Source organism: Alligator sinensis, unplaced genomic scaffold (genome assembly GCF_000455745.1).
Source record: "Alligator sinensis unplaced genomic scaffold, ASM45574v1 scaffold585_1, whole genome shotgun sequence".
NCBI classification, from domain to species: domain Eukaryota; kingdom Metazoa; phylum Chordata; order Crocodylia; family Alligatoridae; genus Alligator; species Alligator sinensis.
In genome coordinates, this window is record NW_005842530.1 from 731,539 (window position 1) to 756,749 (window position 25,211).

Sequence of the window (25,211 nt, forward strand, 5' to 3'; positions counted from 1 at the left end):
CATTTGTCTTCTGAGTCATGATGTTAAGTTCAATGGCAAAAGCAAGATTTTATTGTAGCAGCTTATCAGGCTCATTTGCTGTGGACAAGTGAGCTATAGTCTACCTTCTGCTTCCCTTTTTAAAGAGATTTTACCAGCTGTAAATTCCAGTTCTAGAACTGCTATTATTGATGCTGGTAATATAAGAAACAAAAAGAACATAGCTTAGTTTTCAGAGATCAAGCTTCACATGCAATCTGGTTTGATTTATAAGTAAAATCTATGTGAAAGTTACTGAGACGGAATAAGAAGACCAAGACTCAATTTGCCCAGAGTCACTTTGTAACCAAAATCCATAATTTAAAATGCAGCTTAGTATTTTTTTAGCTAATGTGTTATATGTACCTTAAAAGAGACTTGAATTTGACTTTCATTTGGGGTTAAAGAAGAATGTTTTGTTATTCTGGAGGGGAAGATAAACTCCAGAGCTTAAATATAGAAGCATTTCATGAGGATACTTGAGACATGCAGAGACCCTTTTGAGTACAACCAAAGAAGCCAGCTTTGGGACTCACCATACATAAAGTGCTAGTTTCTCTAAGGAGGGGTAGCCAACCTTTGTAGCACATGTGCCACAAGTGGCATGGGTAGCCTGTGTGTGTGGCATATGGCAGATTGTGCGGGGTAGGCAGTGCAGCAGCAAATGGGGCAGGAATCAAAAGCAGAGCAACAGATTGGGAATGGAGCACAGAGCAAGCAGCAGAAAGCAAAGGCACAGATAGGGCAGGGAGCTGAAAGCAAAGCAGCAGATCGGGAAGGGAAAAGATCTGAGGGGCACTGGGGAGGGTGCAGAGCAAGGACTTTTATAATAGCTGTACATCTTGCCTATCATTAGCTCCCTTTCTGCCACTTAGCAGTGAATATTGTCATTTGTCATATGTGCATATTTTCTGTTGCTGTTGTCTTTTTTTAGTGTGGCTTTGGAGCACTACATGTTTTCTTTTCATTCAATTTTTGTGTGATGCATTCCTTTTGTTTCTGTTTAAATGTTGTATGTCTTTCTCTCTGTCTCTTTCTCTGTCTCTCTCCTGACTTCTTCCTTGTCTGTCCACGCTGTTGTGCTGGCTCTGTCCTGGCTACTCATTGCCTGCTGCGTATAGTATCCATAAAGTGCACTCTGCTGATTTGAGAAGGGTCTCAGCTCCCCCTGACTCCTTCACTATGTGAGTACTCAGCTTTTTCATTCCCTTTCCCTTTCCCGTTCCCTTTTCCTTTTTGTTTTTTTCCCCTCCCCGCTTTTGTTTGCTTTCCTTATTTTTTTTCCATCACCATCTTCTACTATATTCATCAACCTGGAATGAATGTAACAAGATCATCCAGTTTTGGGCTTAGAAGGTTCAGCAATGACAAATACCTTGAACAGGAGCCACTTTTATATATACAGCTTCTCTTTTTTGTTATACAAGGTGGATATAAAATCGTAAACACAAATACAGTCTTTGGCTCCTGGATTTAATTACTGCCTCCAGGTTAGCAGAAGCTTGGAGTGTTTGGGAGCTAGTATGTTTTTCTCATCTCTCCCCTGAGGAAGGGAGGAAGCATCTCTCACATGCCTCCTTCCTTTTCAAGTAATGCTTGGAGCATTGACTGGGTCCTGGAAAGAGCCATATTCATTCCTCCGTAAGCAGAGGGAAAGTGGCCGTGACCTTTGGAACTTCTTAAGAAAGCAAGTCCCAAATGTAGCTATTTTTTTGTATTTGTAACCCGGGTGCACCCAACTATGTGCTCCCCCTTGCAAATCGAAGAGATAGGTAGCTAGGCAGAAGTGCTGCGAGAGGGATGTGTAAAATACCAGCCAGTTCCCTATGGAGTCAGGCCAGGACCGGGAATAGCTTAACTATATACAAATTTATTAATGATTACAGGGAACCTTAAAAAGATAGCTGTTAATATACAACTGATATGGATATTCACAGATTTATAAGAAAGTATTGGTAAATATTTACAACAACAACATCAAAGTATAGCTAGGCAAATAAACACAGGTATCAACAGGTAAGTTCAGGCATGAACAACAACAGTTAGATACAGATAAACCTCAACTTGCTGACATAACCCAGGTCACATTGGATGATAACAATATATGTATGTATGTATGTATGTATGTATGTATAGATATATATATGTATGTATGTATGTATGTATGTATGTATGTATGTATGTAACTATGTACAAAATAGGAGGCGCAAGTCTTTACCCCTCCAGGTACCCACATGGCCGAGACTACTGGGCATTCTCCTTGGGTGCCAGACCCTGGCACCCTTCTAGGGGGAGAAGGTTCCTAATACCTCCTCAGCCCCAGGTGGGTTCACCTGGTCCCTGATCCCTCAGGACCCCCTTTCAGGGCTTCCTCCCCTGTAGGTAGCCATTCCCCGGGTACTCATGGATCTGGGAAGCAGGCCAGGAGGGGCTCCCGGAGCTGTGGGTGCCTTGTCAGGGCCACCCAGGGCCCTGTCTTCTGTCCTCCATTGGGGCTTGGGCTGCCTCGTGCGGCTCCTGACACCCAGGCCTTGCCTTCTGTTGGGGCTTGGGCTGCCTTGTGTGGGTCCTGACACCCAGGCCTTGCCTTCTGCCTTCTGTTGGGGCTTGGACTGACTTGTGCGGGTTGTGACACCCAGGCCTTGCCTTCTGCTTTCTGTTGGAGCTCGGGCCACCTTGTGCAGGCCCCAAATCCTGGACTGCTGGACTTCCGCCGCACCCCGCTGGTGCCTCTTGGGTACCCGGCCACACGCCAATGGAGGGGTTGCAAACCCAAGCGGCCTGGTGCCATTCCCAGGGTTTGGCATGCTGTGCACTGCCGTGTACACCGAGTCCTTGGCCATACGCTGAGGGTAACAGACCTGAGCCACCATGTGCAGCTTCCAGGGTCTAATGGCTCCATGCACTGCCACGTGTGTCGGGTGTCCAGGAACCCAAGCTGCCTCCTGCAGCTCCCAGGGTCTGGCCCATGCACTGCTCTGTGCACTGCTGGGGCTGTAGCCAAAGCCGCTTGCTGCTCCGGTCCCACCAAGGAGGTCTTCCAGGGCTCTTCTGGGCTACCGCTTCTGCCTGCTAGGCAGCTCTCCCTTGCTTTTCTTAGCCCTGCCTGCTTATTTGTTCCCCGACGCATCTGCTATGTGCTGGGCATGCCGCTCCTTTTATTCACTCCGGAGGCTCCACCTCTGAAGGCTTGCCGGACCTGCAGCATGCAGGCTTCAATCAGGTCCAGGAGGCTCTTTGCCCACCCTGTCTGGTTAAGTGGAGGGGCCAGCCCCACCCAGCCCTTACCTGATTGGTGGATGGGCTGCACCAATCGAAATGAAGATTTTCCAAACCCGTTTGAGCCAAGCCGATTTGGTAAGTCCACCACATATTCAAATATGTATCCAGAATGTTTCTGTTCATTTCACTGTCTGTATTCACTAATTAGTTCCTACCACAGCTTCCAAATAATTGTTAGGGAGCTAGAAAAATACCGCTGCACCTGTGCCTTAACCTTGGAAAATATTTCTGGCTAGGAAAGGTATTACAGTAGTTTCTTTTCTGATGGTTAAGTAACATTGCCAGGAGCTTTGGAGATGAGGTATTGGTGTCTCTTTCATAAAATTAGACTCATAACTAGGTTTTACCAATAAATAAATAAATATAACCCATCAACCTTTCTGTAAAGCATTTTTTGTTTTGACTGATACAAACAGGAAAACTACTCCCCAAAATGAAAACTACTTTGCTGGCCACAGCTGCATCAGGAAAGAAAAAGACTCTTCCTGCCAGTATTTTGATTGTCAGTAACTCTAGTGTTGTAAATGGCTGTATTGTAACTAAATTATTCAAGAAACTATCCTCTGTTTGAAAATGCAGAGAATTGGGTGATAAGAACGCATACACATATAATATTATGTAGTTATTATTTATTAATTTCCTTTATGAGGATGGGCCTTGTTGTTAACCTTAATGCACATTTACAATACAAACAGCCAACCTATAATATGCCTTGGCTTTAAAAATGTTTTTGTGAATATTCAGTGAAATAAGAAATGCAGTGTGCTTTATGGCGGTACTGCTTTTGTCTTCCTGTTTTGTGAATGTTCTGCTGGACAACCTTTCAAATAGGAAGCACTGCAGAAAAAGTGAACCTGAAGTATATATTAAGGAATAGTGAATTTCAGAAGTTCAGTTGCAAATCTTAGGCCAGGTCCAGACATTCAAAAATCCCAAGGTGGAAGTGATCTAAGTTATGTGCTTTACTCTAAGCACCCTAGGTCAGTTTGGAAGTGAACAGAACACACTTTTGCCCTTTGGCAGCAAGGAGTGGGGCACGCAGGCTGCTTGCACTGGCTGAGACCAGCCGGTTGGGGGCACTTCCGCATGCCTCCCAGCAGGCTCACCACTGCCGAGAGCAGCCCAGAGGCCCTGCCGCTTCTGATTGGCTTCTGGCTCATGCGGCAGAAATGTCCCTTGTCCCCCACCCTCTTTGTCTACCTGCAGTTGAGAGTGGGCTAAGGGCGGGAGGAGGGACTGGGGAGAGATTATGCTGGCTCAGGTCTGGGAGAATGTGAGCTGGATCCATGCAAGAGAAGTCCCCAATCTCCCCTGCCTCCCGTCCCCTATCTGCTTGTGGCCCACATCTGGCTGGAGGCAGGATGTGGGGCTGGGGACAGATTCTGTGCTGACTCAGCTCTGTGACAGCCCAAGAGTGGGGCTGGCTAGGCACTCAGCCAGAGAAGCCAAGCATGAGCTAGTCCCAGTGCATCTCCCTGCGAGGGCAAGTTAGCTGGGGGCTGCAAAGCTGCCTGGGATGCTGATGGACAGTGACCTGACTCAGTAGGGGATCTGGTACAGAAGTTTGATAGACCAGTCTAACCTAAATAGATTAAGTTTGATACCACATCAATCCGAGTCCATCTTAGACTAGGTTCTGCCATTTTTAAACAAGTCTATGTGCACTGGACTTCTGTTCGATTATGGGCATAGACCAGTTTCCAATCACTTGTACTGATTTATGAGTAACGTGTGTACTTGGACTTAGTCTGCATAACAAACTTGATTCTTTGGGTTATGCTGTCTAATCTTGAGACACAAGCAATGCTGTGTGACCTGTATACCCAATAAAAACTAACTGAATATTGAGGATGTGTAAGAAACTGAAAATGGTCAGCAAATGAAGAATTATATGAGAGAGGTTTTAACTGAATCATTTTGAAAAGCACAAATACCTTTCAGAAAATTGCAAGCTGTTCATTGCTATTTCACAGCTACATAAAAGATTCTCAGTACGGCCTTATTGCTATATGTTATTCCCTCAGCTTTATTAAAGAATGTTCACTAACAGAAATGAAATAACTCTCCTGCCTCTCAGAATCACATGCTGCTCTTAAACCAGCATCTGGAAAAAGCTTGGGTGAAGCGTTGCTGCATATCCCAAACGTTAATAAACCTGGGAATGAAGGAATAGGGGAGTGTTTTTCAGAGTTGAAACCTACCTATTGAGAATGACATCTGGATCTGGGAACTATTATACTGTGAGCATCCCCGCTAATCTCTACAGTTAAGATAAAGCAGAAAGAGAATGACAGTCTCTAAGACACATGGGACCCAAACTAATTTGTAAGTCAAAGCTATACTGTATCTTAAAATCTGTAAAAATAGATTAAACATGCGGCTTCACTGTGACTGTCAATTAATCTGTCTGATAAACTGCAGAAAGAACCCCAAGAGGTGTTAGGAAAATTTGGACTGTGATTGTATTGAGATTCAAATGTTCCTCTTCTGTTGGGTAACGTTTAAAGTGTCGGTGTTCTATTTAGTACAATAAAATGGAAGAGATCTGTGGAGCCTCAGTGATAGAGTCTGCATTAGAAAGCCTTCAGATTTCCTGCCGTAAAGTTTGTGGGCAGGAATTTTGGAGAGCAAAGGCTGTGGTTATAGCTTTTGATTTATGGGCAGTAGGGTGTTTTGAATCTTTAACTTGGATGCAGTCTTCCTGGAATTTTTATTGATGGTTCATGGATAGAATTGAACCTTTGCATTTGTAGTGAAGTCTTTTTTTAAAATGGGGTGACTGCTTAGATCTTTGAGTGGGATGCACAGTCGTAATGATCAATATGCATACCTGATATTGTATCTAATCTGTGCAGTCGGTGCAAAGCAATTCATCTGAAAAATGAACTTGAAAAACAAGAATTGACTTGCTTGTGACTGGGTTTAGAGGTGCAGATATTATTAAAGGATCTACAACCTTTCCTTACATGAAGAGAGCACTGTGGACATGCTATGAGTATTTACTACAAAGTTCTGTATAGAAAAAAATGTAACAGATAGTGTCTTATTACTAAAAGATGATTAATCCACTAGTGTTGAGTAATGACTGCAGCAGTTTTGTCTTTTTGGGCAGCAAAGGTGTAGAAGAGAATCTGAAATCTGAATGTCCAAATTAATCAATTTGTATCAATTTATATGGTTTGCACAGACAGAACAAACCATTTCAGACTGTTGCACATACACCCTAACTCAAGAAGAAAACAGCCCAAAAGCAGGAGGGTCAAGTTTAAAATAAGGCAGTAGAAGGATGGATTTGAGAAAATAGTTCACTAGCCCAAAGTAAAATTAAGGATTAAAGGGGTTGGGTTTTTTTCCTCCTATAATGAATTATAAGAATTTGAGATATGGATCCATTTTTCTCTGTTCAGTCAGTCTGTAGATATTTAGGTGGGCTACTGCTGAAGTGAGTTTTGCAGTGGGTTAATGGACAACTTTCATGAGGTGTGCAGTTATGGGGGAGGAGCATACTGTAGACAGTGTATGTTAGAACAAGAAATAAGGCCTGGACTCAGTCAAATACTTATGAATGTGTTTAAATTAATGCAGTCCATCCCTTATTTAGTAAATAGTTAAACACACGCTGAAGAAAGTGGAATGAAAGGAAGTTTAACAGGGTTTAATACAGATGAGATTGTGCTTTACACATGTACTTACTTAATAGGCTTGTGCAAAGGGGCTAGTATTCGCTTTGGATTCGGCCGATTCGGGGGACAGTGATTCGATTCAGTGATTCGGGGCAGCCATAGGGGTGCGGGTGGCAGTTGGGGGGCACTCAGGGTGCTGGGGGAGCAGGCAGGGGATGGGGCCTGGCAGTTGTCCCCCCATGGTCCCCTCCCTTCTCCTCCAGCCCCCTGCCCTCTACTTACCAGCATGAAGTCCAGGTCCAGCTCCCTGAGGCAGCCAGTGGGGACTGCCTGAATCACTGAAGCTCTCCAAATCCTTTCTGAATTGATTCAGACCTTTATATTGGTCCCCTGATTCGATTCGGAGTCAGAGATTCGGCCACTGAATTGGGCCAAAACACCTCCAAATCCAGTTAGCACCCAAAGCTTCGCACAGCCCTAGTACTTAATGCTTCTTTGCTTTGCTGAAGGAAGTAAGATCCCAATCTGTGCAAATGTTATGTCTGACATAATACAGTCTTTAGTCCAAATAGCTCCTTGCTCCATCTGCTTACTGAGATGCACAAAACTTGTCTATTTTCTTTGTCTATTTTCTTCAGTTGTACTAGAATGTGCCTCTGCTCTTTAGATGAAAGTACAGTTGTGTGAAAATTGATCACTACTCACTTCTTAAAGAGGATGTTGGTCTACAGTATTACTCTTCTTGGATTAACAAGGGCATAGGCATGATTCAGATGGCCGGTCCTAGCTGGAATTTTTATAATATTGGTACTTGAAAGGGATTAAAAGAATGTGTGAGATTCTCAGTCTCTTTGTGCCATTGTTGAAATGCAAAAGGCTATGAATACTAGTGTAGAATATAAAACGTGTGGCACAGTTATGGCCAGGCAGACAACTGCTGCGCGCTCCTCCTTGGCTCCTGGAATGTTCCCTTGAAAACAATAAGTGCAACTTAGAGCAGCTCTGAAGTTACTCTACATCATGTTGATAGGTTAAAATGTTTTGTTGTGGGGGCTGAATCAGCTGCAGGATGAGAGATCTGAAGAAGATAATACAAATTCCCCAGTTGTGCATGAAGGATAGCTTGATTGGCTCCATGTATTGACTAACACCCCCAAAATGGAAGAAATGTTTATGAGTGCAACTCACTTCTGCAGGATACAATTTAAGTAAGTAGCTTAGCAAGATCATTAGCTATATATTTTTTAACAAACTTCTGGAGCATCTAGCATTGTCCACTGCCAAAGATGAGGTGCCAACTTGATAGTTCTGTTCTCTTACTGTAGCTCCTGTAATTTAAATAGATAAAAACTGTCAGAAACAAACATATTTTTAATACATCATTTCCAGGCTCTGCCAATGAGATCTCAGCAGCCAGGTTAATTTCCTTTTCTCCTTTGGTTGCTGTTTTCCCTCTCTCAATTGTTCTAAACGCAGGGACATTTAATTAGTTTTGCATGTTTATTTCTTCTTTAGGAGATAGGTAATTCATAAATCTGTCACTGCAAACATGCCCCAGAGGAGTTTTGTGCTTTCTAAAGTTTAATATTTGGGAGGGTGGCAGGAAGGGGATATTTTTTAGCTGAATCGTGTTAAAAATATTCTATATTTGCATGTCCTGATGTGGGCTGTATTCTGAAAGATCTGTCAAAAGTGTCACTGAATTCCTTAGGGGGGTTTTTTGTCCCCCTTTCTTCCACTATCTTTATGCAGACATGAAGAATGAGAAACGGTTCACAGGATATATAAATAATTGGAATGGGAATTAGGGCGTGTATAATTAAAAGTTTTTTTCCAGTTGAATCAACCTGGTGTCGTAGTAGAAGTGTGTTGATTGCCATGTGGGGACTCTAAGATCAGGAGCTGGACTGACCTCTCCCATTCTCTCCTTGCTGGGTGACTGGAGGCAGAAACGTAAAGCAGAGGTAAAACAGCTGTGCTCCATGCAAGGCAACTGGCATCATCTCACCAACCGTTGGATGACTAATAGGGCAGTGCTTAGGTGACAGCTTTATCAAATACTGAATGTGACTTACTGCTGGATAGAAATATGCCAGGTTCTTATCATGACCCAAAATACGTCCATGTGTTTTGGCTTCATGAACTAAAATAGAGAGAACAGGCAGAAAGTGACTGAGTAAAAGAAAATAAACATTGAAAATATATCGTCCCTCCATTTTGTAAATCTAGGCTCTTTAGCAGACATGTTAGTTCACATATCTACAATTCCAGGAATGTAGTACTTTAGATTTTAGCATGGATATGCTAAAAAGTGTGGGTCTTTTCTCTAATAAGCAATTTTCCTTAAGGAGGTGTTAGGAATTGAAATGACTGTACCTTATAAATAGAGTTTCTCTAGTGTGATATGAATTCTGATATCCTCTATACAGCTAGTTGATATTGGTTGTGTGATGCATGTATTGGTGGGAAGACTTCCTAATAGGGAAAAGAGATGGAAAGTGCTATTTTTTGTTGTTGTAAGTTTTAAGAAGCTGTTTGTTTTCTGACTGATTAAAAATTTGTAGTGGGGATTACAATTTTACAATTGTAAATTGTACACTTGGAAATCACAATTTTAATGAGAATCCAACAATATTTTACTTTCCTAATGATGATTTCATTCAGGTTAGTTGGTCTACACCTGTGTTGTTCTTGTTACAGTTTTCCTTCTGAAAAAGTCTTTATGCTGTTTATTTAGTAGGAATTGATAGTATTTTGTTAATGTTTTTAAGCCATCTGTGAATTAAACAGAAAATTGCCTCTACTATTGAACTGATGACTTTTTCAAGTGAAGTTTTTAAGTAATTTCTGGAGATGCTGATGATAATCTTGCAGAGCCCTAATTAGCCTAGGCACAGGCCTCTGTCAACACAGCTGTGCTTCTTCTGGTTCAGGAGCTAGCTCACGCAGGGCTAGCTTGGGTATCTCTGTATGGTCTTGCACATGGAGGACATGCTTACAATCCCTCTGGGCCTCAGTTCTTATTTAAATCAAAAGGCTATCTTCAAGTATCACAAGAATGTTTGTGAGGACTCAATTACATGGATTGTGTAAATGCCAAGAGAGGTAGACAAATGACCCCAGTTGCCATGTTGTTACATAATGAAGGCCAAGACCAAGCTTTTTCAGGTGAATCTGTTGTTTCAGTCCAGTGTCTGGTGAATGTGTGTCCATATCACATGTACTGCTTTGATACCCGGGGTCCTTGTGAATATAAAGAGGATGGCATGTTATAAGGAGGACGTCATAAGGAGAGTAATGGTACTCAACTGTTTCCAAAGTGTGGTCCAGGGTTAGAGCAGGAAGAAGTTCTGCAAGACTACTAATCTCCCCATTATTTGCTGTAAGGAAAGAAAGAACAATTGAAACCCTGCATACACAGTCGCCAGGTTGAAAACCTGTAGGCTAGGAGACCAAATGACCTTTATAATCATAGCAGTGTCTCTTAGTTTAGCGCTAAAGCATGTTGGGCAGAACACCATGGGGAAGGCAGCATTTCCTCTTCTCATACTGAACCTGTGCATAAAAGACTTCACTTTTCAGTGCTGTCAATCTGTCATTTTTTTTTTTTTTTTACAAACTCTAATAAATTCACTGCAATATTTTTTCCTTCCCTCAGACAAAGAGCATGCAATTAAAGTCTTATATTCTCTGCCTTAAATATTTTCTTATCTTATGCTTGCTAAAAATAAAATCCCCAGCAATTTTTCGATTTGGAAACCTGCATTTTATATGACTTGGAAGGGAACACAGCTCCTCAAACTGCCCTCTTCGTTTCTCAGCCAGCCATCTTTCTGACAGAATTTCTCTGGAAATAAAAGGACTAAATCTAATGACATATTTGTTTCATCTGTACCCTCCTCCCCCTTCCCACATTCTCTCCATATCTAGATTTTTCTCTAAGTTGCTCTGCCTAGATGTAAGAATTGCAGGTGGAGAGAACTGGTTATATGGGATGTCATAATGCCAGTTAAGTTGGGAGGATTTACCCTGAAGCTGTGCTGGAAGTTACTAGCACAGCTGTCTGTCAAAGAAACCATGACAGCTTACCTTGCACACGGACAACTTCCTGACATCTTAGGGCACCTGGACACCATAGCGCCTGTCAGTCAGCACCAGAGAAGAAATAACGGTAGCTTGGATGTTAAAAAGCATCACTCCAGCTCCTGCTGTTAACCATTTATGATTCCTTATAAGTTATACTTCATGTATTTTAGGGTTGTTTTTATTATTACTAAAGAAGCTCTTGTGTAGAACAGGAGCTCCTTCAATAAAGCTCTTTCCAGTCTGTTGTCTTATTCTCCTGTTACAGAGGCACTCTGAATTCATTATTCTTTTACGCTTTTCAGGCAAAGACAACTTATACCTAAGGTGCTGCTTTAACAGGGACTTTAGTTTCAATCTCCTTCTTTTCATCTGTCCAGAGGTGACAGAACTGTTTGTACCAATAGACCAAAAGTATGTGACAAACCCACTCAGAAGTGCTTGCAAATTGTAGCAAATCTCAATGAATTTACTGGTCAGAGATGATGTGTTTTATTAGGTCAACAGTATTTTCAAGCAAAAGAATAATAGCATGCCTGGAAAAAGTTTATATTTCCAGAGCTTAGCTTGTGTTGATCAGTTTTCAAACCGACAGCACAACTCCTGTAGATCAGATGCAGTAGAAAGTAAAAAAAACAACCAGCAAACTTAATGAGCCAGATACAATTGTAGAAAGAGACATGATTCTATCAGCAGATTTTATTTTAATGTTTAAAATCAACATGCCTAGATGCTGCTAGTGGCATTGACAGACTACTGTTACTGGTTTGGGTGAAGTGTAGAGAGGGTGTTAAAGCACGAAAGTGGGAACCTATTCTTTACTGTGCATTTAATGATCTCCCCTTGGGCAAGGCACTTAAATTCTCTTCTTCCAGGACAGATACTCGGAGACTGTCCTAGATGTGATAGCAAAAAAATCTTTGCTAAAAATCTTTGGAAGACACAAATAAGGCAGGATGCTATTAGTTATTACTGAATTGTCTTTTCAATTATAAGCTAAAAAACTAGGCCAGTGTCAAATGGGGGCAAGCATGAGTCCAAAATAAGGGTGCCTGTACACGAGCGTGGAGGCTGCTCTGATCTGCTATAATTACAGCGAGTCAGAGCAGACTCGATGAATTGAGTCTGCTGGAGCATGGCAATTACTGCACTCCAGCAGTCTCCCATGCCTTGTGTATCAGTGTCCCTGTGCTTAAAAATGGTGGCAGAGGCTTGAACTAAAGCTTGGCAAACAAAATTTAGTGCAAGCACCCTCGCTGCCATTTTTAAGTGTATTGATACATGAGACACTGCGGCACTTTAATTAGAGACGCTCTTGGAGCTTCCCCCCCCGGAGCACATGTAGAAATGCCCCAAGGGTCTTAAGGATGGGTGTCTAGATATTAAGCTAGGCACTTACTCGCATTTTCAAAGTGCCTGGACACAGTAGCCACCTAAAACCAATTATAATCTCACTAGGCACCTGTCAGTATATCTAGGTACCAAAGAACTTTACAAGTCTGGTTCTTTGCCATCTTTGTGCAATCTATAACCCTGAGCTGCAACAGGTGCTAAATGAGTGCTTCTGGTCTTTGGTCCTATGTGTATTATACATAATCAAAAATAATTTCAAGATGGAGTTCTGTCCTTATTTGTACCTTTGCTGACTTCAATGGGATGGCAGGGATGTGCATGAGAGCTAGTGGAGCTTTCACTAAGGTTTCTGTTTTTTCTGTCTCTCTCTGCAGAAAAGACAAACCTTCTCACACCCTATTCCTTTTTCATTCTGATACTGAACTCTTCTCTGACCAGTCTCTCTTCTTTTCTTGCAGTCCCCATTCCATCCCAGATCGCCTGCGGATCAGAGTGAACAGAATTAGTTTACAAGATTATGAGGGCCTGCATTATGACAAGGAAAAACTCCGGGAAGCGTGTAAGTCAGAAGTGGCTGAATGGGCTTTGTTTTTTCCAGATAAATTTTTATGGATCTCATATTGACAAAAGTGCCAGGATCAAGCTTTTATCATGCCTGGAATATACACGCATGTCCTTAATTAGGCATAAACTTTATAAATTACCATAACCTCAGAGTAGGGTTGGAGTATTGTTGTATCTCTGATGGTCCAGGGAATGTATAAAAGCAAGGATTTTTTGTGGGGTTTTTTATTGGATCACCAACGTAGTTGGGAGAGCTGTAGGATGGGCTTCAGACATCAAATGCTGTTCCCTAAGTCTAAGAAGCATACATGGATACTGAGCTAAATAGCAGAGAAAAGACTTCTTTTAAAAAATCTGGACTTAATATAGGTAGTGACTGTGTGGCTCATTACAGTCTAAGAAATACTAATCTCCCTGCACTTCTTAGGTAATAACTATCCTCTCCCTTTTTTAATAGTTTCACTCTGCCACTAACTAGATTGCCTATTCTACTGCACTTCTTTTATCTTATAATGGCTCCTGATAATACTTCTTCACTCCTAATTCACAGCCCTTCCCCATCCCTCTAAATCAAACTGTTTACATTTACATGGAGTCTTTCTTCTATTATTTAGCTCAGCCTGCCTCTGCCTTGCTCGTAGACTTGAGGAAGGGCACTTGATGCCTAAAGCTTGTCCAAAAACTCCCCAACTACACAGTTGGTCCAATAAAAAATACCACAAAAAATGTTGTCTCTCATACATTAACCTTAGAGTAATGATGCTTACATAACTTGTAGTTTTTTATCACTGTCTTTCTGGTGGCCATTTTGGACTATAGTCAGTTATCCATGCAAAGATTCTATAACTGACATGAGATTTCAGATCAGGCACTGGCATTTAAGTTCATCCTGTCACTCTGAAGGGTTGCATTGGCTGGCATACAAAATGGCCATAAAACAAGAATATTGGTCTTAGCAGGCATATATCCCTACACCAATCCCTTATTCTTTAACAAGCCTCAGTGCACCATACAGAAGAATAATCAATGTTTTGTTTTTTCATGTAATGATTTAATTGCCACATTTAGGGTTTAAGTCAAAAGCAGGCGAGCCCCTTGCATTGGCAACACTGACAACGATGATCCACATGTTTAAACATGAAGTCCCTTTCTTTGACACATGGAGTCATTAATCAATGTGGAACACGGCTGCTTGTGATAACAGTTTAATAGAGTCTTGTTCATGCATCTGGCTCATTATTCATATTAAATTACAAGCACGACTGTTTGTTGTGTAACAAAGCAGCAGCTTACTCTATAATACAGGACTCCCTGGTAATTACCGGATGGCAATCCATTTAATTGGTTTGCTTATCTTATTGTTGAAAGATGGTTATACTGTTTCAGTTTCTACCCCTACCCTCATTCCTCCCAATTTCCCCTGTTCATTGTTGCACCTTCCAACAATAGAGTTGAGATAGTCTGGATTTTAATATAAGGTCTGACAACCTCTTGTAAGTTCCTACTGCTAGATTTCAGTCATAATAAAAATAATTAGAGCCTTCATTTGATGGACTTATGAAAATTATAGCAAGCTGAGGACTGTAGTTTATGTAAGGGAAGTTTCTCTTAAATTTCAGGTGTCAGCTTGATGTACCTTGTGGGATCCTATGACCCCAGCTGACTTCCTGCCCTTTGGGCAGGGGGCTGGACTCGATGATCTTCCAAGGTCCCTTCCAGCCCTAATGTCTATGAAAACCTTATGCTTAAAATTCAGATTGCATCTATGTATTCAGCTATGCCAGAGAAACTAGGAACTTTGTATCACCTGAGAAACATAACAGTTGTCAATACTTTTTAAAAACCCATAAAAGCTTCTAAACAGACTTGTTTAAACTATTAGATACAACTAATAGACTAATAAACTAAACTAATAGATGCACCTATTTACAAAATGCAATATTGTAACTACTACTGCAAGTATGTATTTATGCCCTCTGTAAGAAACGACTGATTACATACCTAGTGAATAAAGTAATGGTGTAATGATCTATATGGTGGATACCTGATGGTGGATTCCTATTCAGTGGGTGTGTCTACATGAGGTGCTACTGTACAGTGGTTACAGTGCATTTATTTAGTACTTGTATAATCAAGTACTAAATAAATGTTCAGTGACTGGAGTTACTGTGCAGTAGCACTGGCGAACACCTTTTTAGTGGCTCTACTGTGTAGTAGCCTAATAATACTGTACAGTTGTGTATTAGCACTCTTAGCGCTATTGTGCAGTTTTATGTGGATACTGCACAGTTAGAATCTCATGTAGACGCACCCAGTTTCTGTATGAATCCGGCCATTGGCTGGATTTGTCTTCATATGGTTCCCATCCTAAAAAATAATATGTTGTGATTTGAATAGTTAAAATGGTTGCTGCTAGCTGATCAGGAGACCTTCCTTACTCCAATCTTTTACATAACTGACCTCATAGATTCATAGACTGTTAGGGGCTGGAAGGGACCTAGTAGATCATCGGGTCCAGTCCCCCTGCACTAGGCAGGAAAAGACAACTGGGGTCAGGTGTCTCCAGCGAGGTGACAGTCCAGTCTCCTTTTGAAGATTTCTAGGGTAGGTGACTGCGCCACCACTGGAGGGAGTTTATTCCACAGTCTGGACACCCTGATTGTGGAGGAGTTTTAACAGAATAGAGTTTTAACCTCCTAACAGAATAAAGAAGTTGGGAAAATGTTGACAATTTTTTTCTCATCCTTATGATTTATTGGAACCAGTATGTAAACCTTGCTCAAAATGAGAGAGAGAGAAAGAGACCCAGTCACCTCAGATGAGTTCACTGGTCACAGCACTCACTTGAGATATAGAAAATTTGGGTTGGAAGGAACCTCAGAAGGTCATTTAATACAACCACCTGCTCAAAACAGGACCATTCCCATCTATATGATACCAGCTAAGGCTTTGTCTAGCTGGGTCTTTAAAAATCTCCAAGCATAGAGATTCCACAACCTCTCTAGGTAACCTTCTCCAGTGCTTTACTACCCTCCTTGTGAGAGACTTTTTCCTGATATCTAACCTAAACTTCCCTTGCTGCAACAATTCCTTGTTCTGTTATCAGTTAGCCACCACTAAGAAAAGTTTAGCTTCATCTTCTTTGGAACCACCTTTCAGTTAATTGAAGGTTGCTATTAAATCCCCCTTCAGTCTTCTCTTTTCCAGAATAAATAAACCCAGTTCCTTCAACTGTTCCTTGGAAGTCACGTGACCTAGCCCATGAACCATTTTTATTGCCCTCCTCTGGACTCCCTCCAATTTGTTTATATCCTTTCTGTAGTGGGTGACCCAAAACTGGACACAATACTCCAGATGTGGCCTCACTAGTACCAAATAGAGGGGAAGAATTACTTCTTTTGATCTGCTGGCAATGCTCCAGCTAATACAGCCCAGTATGCCATTGCCTTTCTTTGCAACAGGGGCACACTGTTGGCTCGTATTTAGCTTCTTGTCCACTGTAACCCTCAGGTATTTTTCTGCAGAGCTGCTGCTTAGCCAGTGGGCCCCCAAGCTGTAGGTTTAAGTATTGGCTCTTGCCTGGGTCACATGTGAGACTTGAACCTGGGTTTGCCCATATTTGCAACCATAGAACATTGGTTATTTTAGGGTGGGGTTTCTCTCTGTTTCCCTCTTTCTGTTTTAGTTTGTTGTGAAATATTTGAAATGTCTCAATTTCATTTTAATTCAAAATGGCAAAAAATTTGAAATCTAAAATTTCAAATCTGAAATGGGAAAACTATTGTGTCTCATTAATAGTTTGATAATATAAAAAAAATCAGAAAAAACCATGAAAAAATGACAGTATTAATGTCAAGTAGACTATAAAAGACAATCTCAGCCTGCCTTGAAGGTTATAAAACTTGTATCTTATTGGACCAAAAGTTAATTGCATCCTATTGACATTTTTTACATTTAGCTTACATAATCTTGAGTGTTGGTATAGTGGATCTGAGGATTTTCTTCACCCAAATAGTCCTTTATTTCCTGGGAACACTTGGCCCCCAGGAAGTCTCCTACATCAATCAGTGCTCAGTCACACACAGTAGTCCATAGAGGATACCTCATAGTCCTGAGGTCTCCTTCCAGGCCACTAAGAGGGCTCTGCCAGCTTTTTGCTGCTCCCTCAACACTGCAGTCCAGTCCTCCTCCCCCTCTCTGAGTGAGTTGCCTCGCATGGTTTTTTCAGGGCTGCTGCCTCCAGCCTTGCAGCCCTGGGTCTCTTACCAGACCCTGGGAGATAGCCTGGCTCAATTCTGCTGCCACTAGCTTGGCTCCTCCTTCTGACACTGTCTGTCTGTCTCTGGTTCTCTCTTCCCCAGCTTCCTCTCTTGGAGCCTTTTAGCTTCCTGTGGATCAGCTAATTATCTTCTACAACTGGTCCAGACCTCCTAGGCAGCCTGCAATCAGGGCCTGCAGCCTGCATCTGGGCTGTAGCCCCTGCCAGCCTGCAGAGTGCTACAGCCTGAGATGTACAGTCTGCTGTAATCCTCTGTCAGCCAGCCTGCTACAGTTGGTGAGAAGGCATCTAACTGATCTCAACTGCCAGGATGGTGCATGGGGAGGAAAGTGCTTTCTAAAGTGACTAGAAACCAAACTATGAGGGTGTTTCCGGAACTAACAACAATTTCCCTTAGTTCCCGATGATGTTTCTCTTACAAAAGTTCTATTCCAAAGGAATATCTTGCATAATCTTTTAAGTTGTAGTGTTGTAAGTTCATCTGAGCACAGATTTGTGCCATGCACGTATATGTTTTTTTTGCAGCTGTGCAGTGTGGGCAGCCGTTTTGTACCTTTGTACAAAACACCCCTGCTGTATTTTACCTGTAGTTTTATAGTAAGCAACTTAAATGGGACTGAAGATAAGCTGATAGTCAGTGCAGAGTTATCAACTTTGTGAAATATTTTCCTGATTATCTTGTGACATCTCAGTTCAGCACACATTGCTTATGGAGGTTTGCAATCAGAAGAACAGCAAACTGCATAGTTATACCAGAGATGTGCACAACACAGAGTGTTGTAAGGAATGAAACTGAAACACAGCTGCTAAAATGGGAAGCTAACTAGTATTACTTAATTCCTGATGTGGGTTATTGGATATACCTTACATGATTTTTAGTAAAAGTTGGGTTTTTGGTAAAGGTTGGGTCTTAGCTTGTACTACGACATGGGCAGATTAATGATTACACTGCTTTGAAGGCGAAGGAAAGGCAACTTGTTCTTCAGGAGTTCATGACAGTTGTTGTGGTATAATAGTTTCGGCTGTCTGCTCCAATACTCCAGCAACTAAAAATGAAATTGCAGTAATTAATAGGTAAATTATTGTGGTGCAGCTACACTCACTCTGGGCTAAGAGTGGACACATAAAATAACTACACTGGATTCTGTTGCAAAAGGGCAAGTTCTTATCTCCTCCTCCTTAAATTGGTATAATTGTTTCATCTCTTCACAGTCTTCATCATTGAACACATTACACTACATTGTCATTAAAAGTTACTAGCCCAAAGAAAAAGAAAATTTGCTCACCTCCTTTTACCAACATGAAAAAATGCGTGGTATATTTCTCACCTGTCAAAAGAAAAATATCACTCATTCTAAGCAAGCAGATGGGTAAAACTTTCCAAGGCTGCTTTTTAAAATATAAATATAGATAATACCTATCTTCCAAAAAAGTACAGTACTTTCTCTTTGCTGTCAGATACAGAGACTGTTGTTATATTAAAGCTAAGCTGGAGAGACTCATTTTTTGAAAGACCCAATTCTCCATATCAGGTCAGACCTCCAAAGTAGCCCTATGACTTTCAACAGCACAGATATCTAATGCTTTATTCTCGTGATTCTTAGTCTATATATTTGTTCAGTGTTTAGCAGATTAAATATGCATGTTTTGGGTCCAAAATGCCTCCCTTACTGTCCTTGACTCCTGTTCCCTCCAATGGCTTAAAACTCCTACCTTTCGCTTATTCTCTCTCTTCTCCTTCCTTTCCCCCTTCCCCCAAAAGTTATCGAAACTAGGAGCAAAAAAAGGCTTTTGGTTAATAATAACCCATTTTATTATCACCGCAGTGTTCCTGCAGGGAAGCTATTAAGATTTTTGCCTGTGACATATCTCCATAATAGAGTTTTGAAAGCTCTGACATCAGAGTAATAATCTGGATCACCCTGACTTAGAGTAAATAAATTTCATTCTTCTTGTTTGCTTGAAATACTGATTTGATTCTATCAGCTGCTTCATCTAAAATTGAATTTTTTTTCCTCCTCTAACAACTCGTCATGCAAACTGTTCAGTGAAGATTAATCTTCACTCTGCTGGAGGTAGACACCTCATTTTGAAAGCCTTCTGAACAATTAAAGGATGTAATTTTGTCCTCTGAAGGGCACAACCATTTTTACCTGATTCTCTTTCTGTTATGCTCTACTTTTTGTCTGAACATTTCTTCTTTTTTTCCTCCACCTTCTTTTTTTCTCTTTCAGACTTTCTTCCACCTCTTCTCTGAAATTGTCACTATGATGATAATTGATAAAATGGGAAAAGTTCTTTAATCCTTCAGTAAGGAGGAATCCATACTTCCCAGCATATAAGGGTTGCATTCTCTTGAGAATGGTGTCTGCTTATATCCATGTGTTTATAAGGTCTTTCCATAGCTTTAGTGTCATCTCTCCCATTAACCCCCTTTTTACACCTACTAGTTGACATTCCAGTAACCTGCTTCTGATAGTTTTGAGCGATGTGATGATTATACCTTGTTGGACAAGATCAAACTCAGTAGGTTAGCATGATGGGGACAGTTGAATTCTCTCTATATTTTTGGATATCTTCTGCATACTGTCTAACTTGCCTGTAGTTGCATCAGAATCTGATCCAGAGTGGTGTGGTGGGAGTGGCTTAATTGGTCATAAAGTGAATTTTTGCCACCTAATTGCTTACGGCATACATATTTTTTTAACTACTAAAACCATTTCAGGTTTAACACCATCATAATCTTTCTTTTTCCTCATCCTATTGTGGATAGGAAAATCTTGTCATTGCGGGCATACAGAGGGAAAATTAAAGAAACAATCTGTCACTAAGCAATCTGCAGCCTTTTCTGGTTCCCCATAGTATCACTATCTTAGATTTGCCACCATGAAGGCACAGATGGGGTAAGGTCACTAGGGGTAGGAGCTGTTCAGTGATTGTTATAGAATCTGTCATGTGTAATGCCCTAGCTGACTATTCTTTTGCTTTAAGAGTTGTAATCTTATGCCTAGATCAGAAAGCTCTATCAGGTCTTTACAGAACAAATATGAACTGTGATTGTTCTCAGGCTTATAGCTTTACTATATTTAAGCTGATTTTCATAGAGATGGCAGAAGGCAGATACTTGACGCTAAGTTATACTTACTTAATTTCAAGAAGCATGGGAGAGTGGCAACTTCTTAAAGACATAGGTGCAAGTATTTTTTAGCATCTGCTAAATGGTGGATTTTTCACTAGTCTTGTTCCTAGAAATAGCTAAAATGCTTTGGCTCTCATTTTTCTCTAGCCTGATAGACAATGTCAACCTGGGCATTTAAAGTTTGGCAAAGCTATGTAAGCAGCTGAAAACAGGGTCTTATAACAGGAAGGGTCAAGCAGCTCTAACTGGCAGCCACTGCTACTATGTATAATAACTAGATTAGGGGGATTCTGCAGAGTAAGAGAAAGGGAACTTGGTACCATTTTAGCAAAGAGAAGGTTGGAATAGACTGTAATTTCCCATGGATGGGGAAGAATGCTTAGCAACTTTGCATTTATGAAGCACAAGAAATAGGCAGGATAGATTTTCCATTTTTAGTGCAAGCAAATGTCAGGATAGTGAAAATAAAGTTCTCAAGTATCTGCCCTCAAGAGTGACTTCAGTCTGAGGCTGTCAACAAAGAAGCATTATGATGGGTTTTTTACTCTGATGTGCTGTAGCTGGAATTGACTAAAACTGCTGACTTATTTCACATAGACTTCTGAGCAGCAAATAAAGATTGAGCCTGTGAGCTAAAGGCAAAAGGCTCTGTACTCTGTCTAATATCCTCAGCCATCCAGTTCTACCTTTCTTCCAAAATATGGATAGACAGTAAGTCTCCCCCAGCCCTTCTCCCTTTAATATAGTTACTCTTACAGCTATTTTCATGTTTAAAGCTTGAAACATTTGTCTGGAAGGAGGCTCTTATGCTACATGATCCCAAAGATATGGCAGCTAAGATTCCAGCTGGGAACTCTGGTCACCTGGGAGAAAATAGAAAGAGGCACCTCTCTGCAACCAGCTAGCACAGGATAGGTTGGAGGGAAGAACAGAGGGAGGTTGTGACCCATTGCCACCTGCCTGCCCCTTTTGAAGTGGCTAGAGCTCCTGGCAGTGCTTTAACCTTATAGAGTATCTGTGCTTAACCCTAGGTATAAGGGCATAGTGGAGGCTCTTTTAGTACCTATCTTTTTATCTACCTGTACAAGGCCAGTCAAAAACTACTTTGTAGTGGTTTTTTTAGCTGGCCTCATGCAAGTAGATTCCATATTTGTATTTATAAATGTTTCCGTTTTTATTCTGCAGATCAGAGGCCAGCAACCTTTTAGGGGCAGCAAACCATATTTAATGAATTAATGAATTAATGGGGCTGCTTTCCCCACTGCTGACTGCCCCTGCTGCATTTGCAATTGATGTTCTGCTTTTGCATGCGAGATAAAATCACTTGTTGGGGCCAGATCCAGCTCACAGGCTGCAGGTGATTTCTTTTTCAGATGCACTCAGTTTTAACCATGTGCCCTGAAAACTCAGTCTGGTACGTGAAAAAATGTCCTTTCCGTGTCTTGCTTCCTAACCAGTAATAAGATTTTTATAGGTAGAAATTCCTCAGTGATGTCAGTTTGTCAATGATATCCAAGTTAGGAAGACTAAGCTCTTTCCCATATTGGGCTAATATGGGAAATGCTGATGCTGATAGCAGTAAGGGAAAACATCTTATTCTTGTTAGTAAAATAAGCAGAAATGATCTGTGGAGGCAGTCAGGTATGGATGTGTAATTTATATGTACTCAGTCTGTGGACCACAATCACACTTTAACAGCTGATCCCTATAATAAAAATGTTTTGTATTTTACAATCCCGACTCAGGGTTCAAGGGAATTTACTGTGATAACTTGGCCCTGCAGGTTTCTAATGTCTGTGGAAACCCCTTAGGAAAATTATATCTTTTGAACATCCTCAACACACAAGATTCTTTATTCACTGCATTAAACATTTACAGCCAAACACATAACATAATCTCTGTAATTCCCTGAGGTAGGTAGGAAGTGGAATACACTTTCTAGGACTTCACACCTACCTTAATAGTCTATCTCGAGGCTGTTTTGTTCAGGATTTTAGTGGGCTAATTGGGTTGTTTGGATCACAAATTAAATCCCTTAGCAACAACAAATGGGAAAGTTAATTTAATTTTATCTTTTCTTGGTGGTAATGTGCAAGGTTTTTAGTCCTTTCCGTTTGTATCCTTGGCAATATTAAACATTTCACTAGCTTTAGGGATTCAGCATAATGGATGGTTGGTAGGTGGGAGTGTCCTCATTTATTTGTAAATTCCATATCCAATTGTATGCAGACTTTGGAAATCACTGATAACTCTAGCAGCTAGCTTTCGAGGCATATTTGCATTATACAGTGTTGTGCATGGCAGCAACCAGATTGATGTGGCCTCCATCCACCCTCATGCTAAAATTTGATTAAAATTTGTATGATTATGAGCAAAGAGGTTTATCAGAAATAGTCTGGGATGTAGAATATTGGCGAACCAGAGTCTGCCTGTCTTATTTACCTAATCTATGTACTTTTCGTATGTTTTTGTAATATTCTTGTTTTTTCTGCTGCCACCCTGCATTCCCAGTATAGGATTGTCAGTGAGTTGGTATAGAAGCTCTGTTCTGCTATGCCTACACTGGCCTATATCATTGCCCAAGCTAGATAGGCCAGCAAATCTAATTCTGATTGGCACAAGGGTCATGAGGATAAGGGATCTGGAAACCAGTTTCTTAATTCCTCCCCTACCCTCTCCACCTCATTCTCTCTTCTGCATTGAGTGGAATTTAGGCATAGATGCCACCTATATAATTATGGTGGCATCAAAAAAAAAAAAAAGGAACTACCTGTGGGGTGTTGCAGTTTAGACTAATCAAACTGTGCACTAGGCACATGGGTACAGCTGGAAAGTTTTTGTGGTGTCTATGGCTGACACATTGCCTAAGCGACGTCTCTCCTGTACTGAGCATGACTCATAACTGTACAGTAGCTGTTGATCAGTAAAGAATGGAGAAAGGCCAGATGCCCAAATGATAGACCACAGAGAACCAGATTACCAGATCAAACCTAAATCAAATACAGTTAGGGAGGAACAAAGACTTGGAAGAACTAGTCCAGAGCCAAGCTACCTTACTACAAGGGATAATACAAACCTGTTACAGTAATCAAATGCAGGGTGGAGACTATCCAGAGAATGCTGTCTGGCTTACAGCTGTACTCTAATATGCCTGAACGTCAGTCTTCCCTTCTCTATATCAAATTTTCTTCACCAAAAGGTGTCTTGGTGAGGTCATTCAGTATTGACAGACATTGGGCCTGTATATTTGCTGGGAGGGAAGGTGGTAGAAAATGACTGGGCTGGGGGGAAGGTGAAGTTTAGAAAAGTTTTAATTTGTCACGGTTGGTGAACAGTTCTAAGCTGTCCTAGTTATGACGTCAGTTGTCTCTCATGTGAGCTGTTCTAAAGGTCTTTTTGCTTTATAATATTTAGGATATCCATTCTTGTTCTAATTTCTCTTCAAAGGATCTTTCTGCCAGTCTTCTATTACTAATTTTCTCCATCACTTTGAGCAAAATTCTAAACTACAGTGTTTTTTCCCCCTTTGCTCCAGTTCATCCATCTGTAAAATTGGTACAGAGTGGCCATTAATTACCAAATGGTACAAATTAATGTTTTCAGAGATGGTCTATGCAGGTTCCTCCTGGAAAGTTTGAGGACTTTTTGACTCTTGAATGAGATTATACACCCAATTGTATATATATTGAGTTAATACCTTTAGTTGATTCACTTTTAACTTCCTGAGTTGTCATGTAGATGTGGGCTCAGATATTGCAGGCAATATTTAGAACAGGTAATAACTACATCAGTACTTCTCAGAATTGGCTAGTAAACATTTTCATTAATGGCATCCACTGCACCAACCAGTGGCAAAACATTTTGACATTCTTGCATGGCAGTTGCTGTATGCACTTACTCCTACCTATATTTAAAGCAATTAAAATTCTGATAATTGGTTACTTTAGCATAGGATTCATACACCAGTCTGGTATAAGTATTACTCTCATCCTTGGAACTAGGTAAACTAGAATTTTTGTAAAATTCATTTATTAGCATTATGTGAAAATGGATATATGGGACATAATGTGTGTTCTTTCTGCAGTTTGAAAAGCACAGTATGCTCTTCCTTAATGCAAATGCTCCTTTTTTGGGACTGTCGTAGTTAAATTATCTGTTGCCTACTAACTTTTTCATCTCGGATGGATCTGTGGACTTAGGTAAAATTCCAGATGTTTGCAAGTTCCTCCCTGCACAGTTATCAGGAGCTGTGATAGATAATGACGTCAATCTTTTGTTATCTGCATTGCCTCACTAAGTCAAGCCATTGGTCCCTGTGAGCGGGTTACCTAGCCTTCTGGCTTCTGCAGGTGGGCTTTCGCTTCCTGCAGAGCTGCTCAGACAGTCCTGTCAAGTAGCTCCATCTTTAGGCAACAAACAGTCCAACAAATGAACAAGCAAAACAAAAAGCCCTTTTCCCATCTCCTACACATTTGACAAGGAGCCCTTTGGCTCTGGCTCCCAGCATGGCTCCTTTCTTATAGCAAGGGAAGTTATGGCCACAGCTTCCTCCTTCCTCTCTTGCTTACCCTTTTAGGAGATTTTTAAAGTTCCTAGCAAGATACTCCCTGTCTCTCCAAATGCTCTGCTGGGTTCTCTCAATAAAGCTGGCTGTTCCCTCTTAAAGAAACAGACCACCCTGTTACAGTCGCCTTTAGGCACATAGTTTTCTTAGTCAAGGGAGTAGTTTCATAGACAAAAAATAAAAAATATGGTAAAATTGTATGGATCGGTGATATACACAACTAGTGTCCAGCTGCTGTTGGACTCAGCATTGTCTTTTGTGGTTTGCTGGTTATTGCTGTGGAAGGGTACGAACTATCATTTTAGC

General features: G+C 41.0%; 1 protein-coding gene across 2 annotated transcripts in view; it reads left to right on the plus strand.

The window, feature by feature from the left end:
• The window catches only part of DGKI (diacylglycerol kinase iota), a 251,167-nt gene that overhangs the window by 141,716 nt on the left and 84,240 nt on the right, over positions 1-25,211 (plus strand). For both annotated transcript variants that reach the window (XM_025213468.1, XM_025213469.1), the window contains exon 21: positions 12,818-12,918. In XM_025213468.1, coding sequence (XP_025069253.1) covers positions 12,818-12,918 — 101 coding nt within the window. The remainder of the gene's footprint in view (positions 1-12,817; positions 12,919-25,211) is intronic.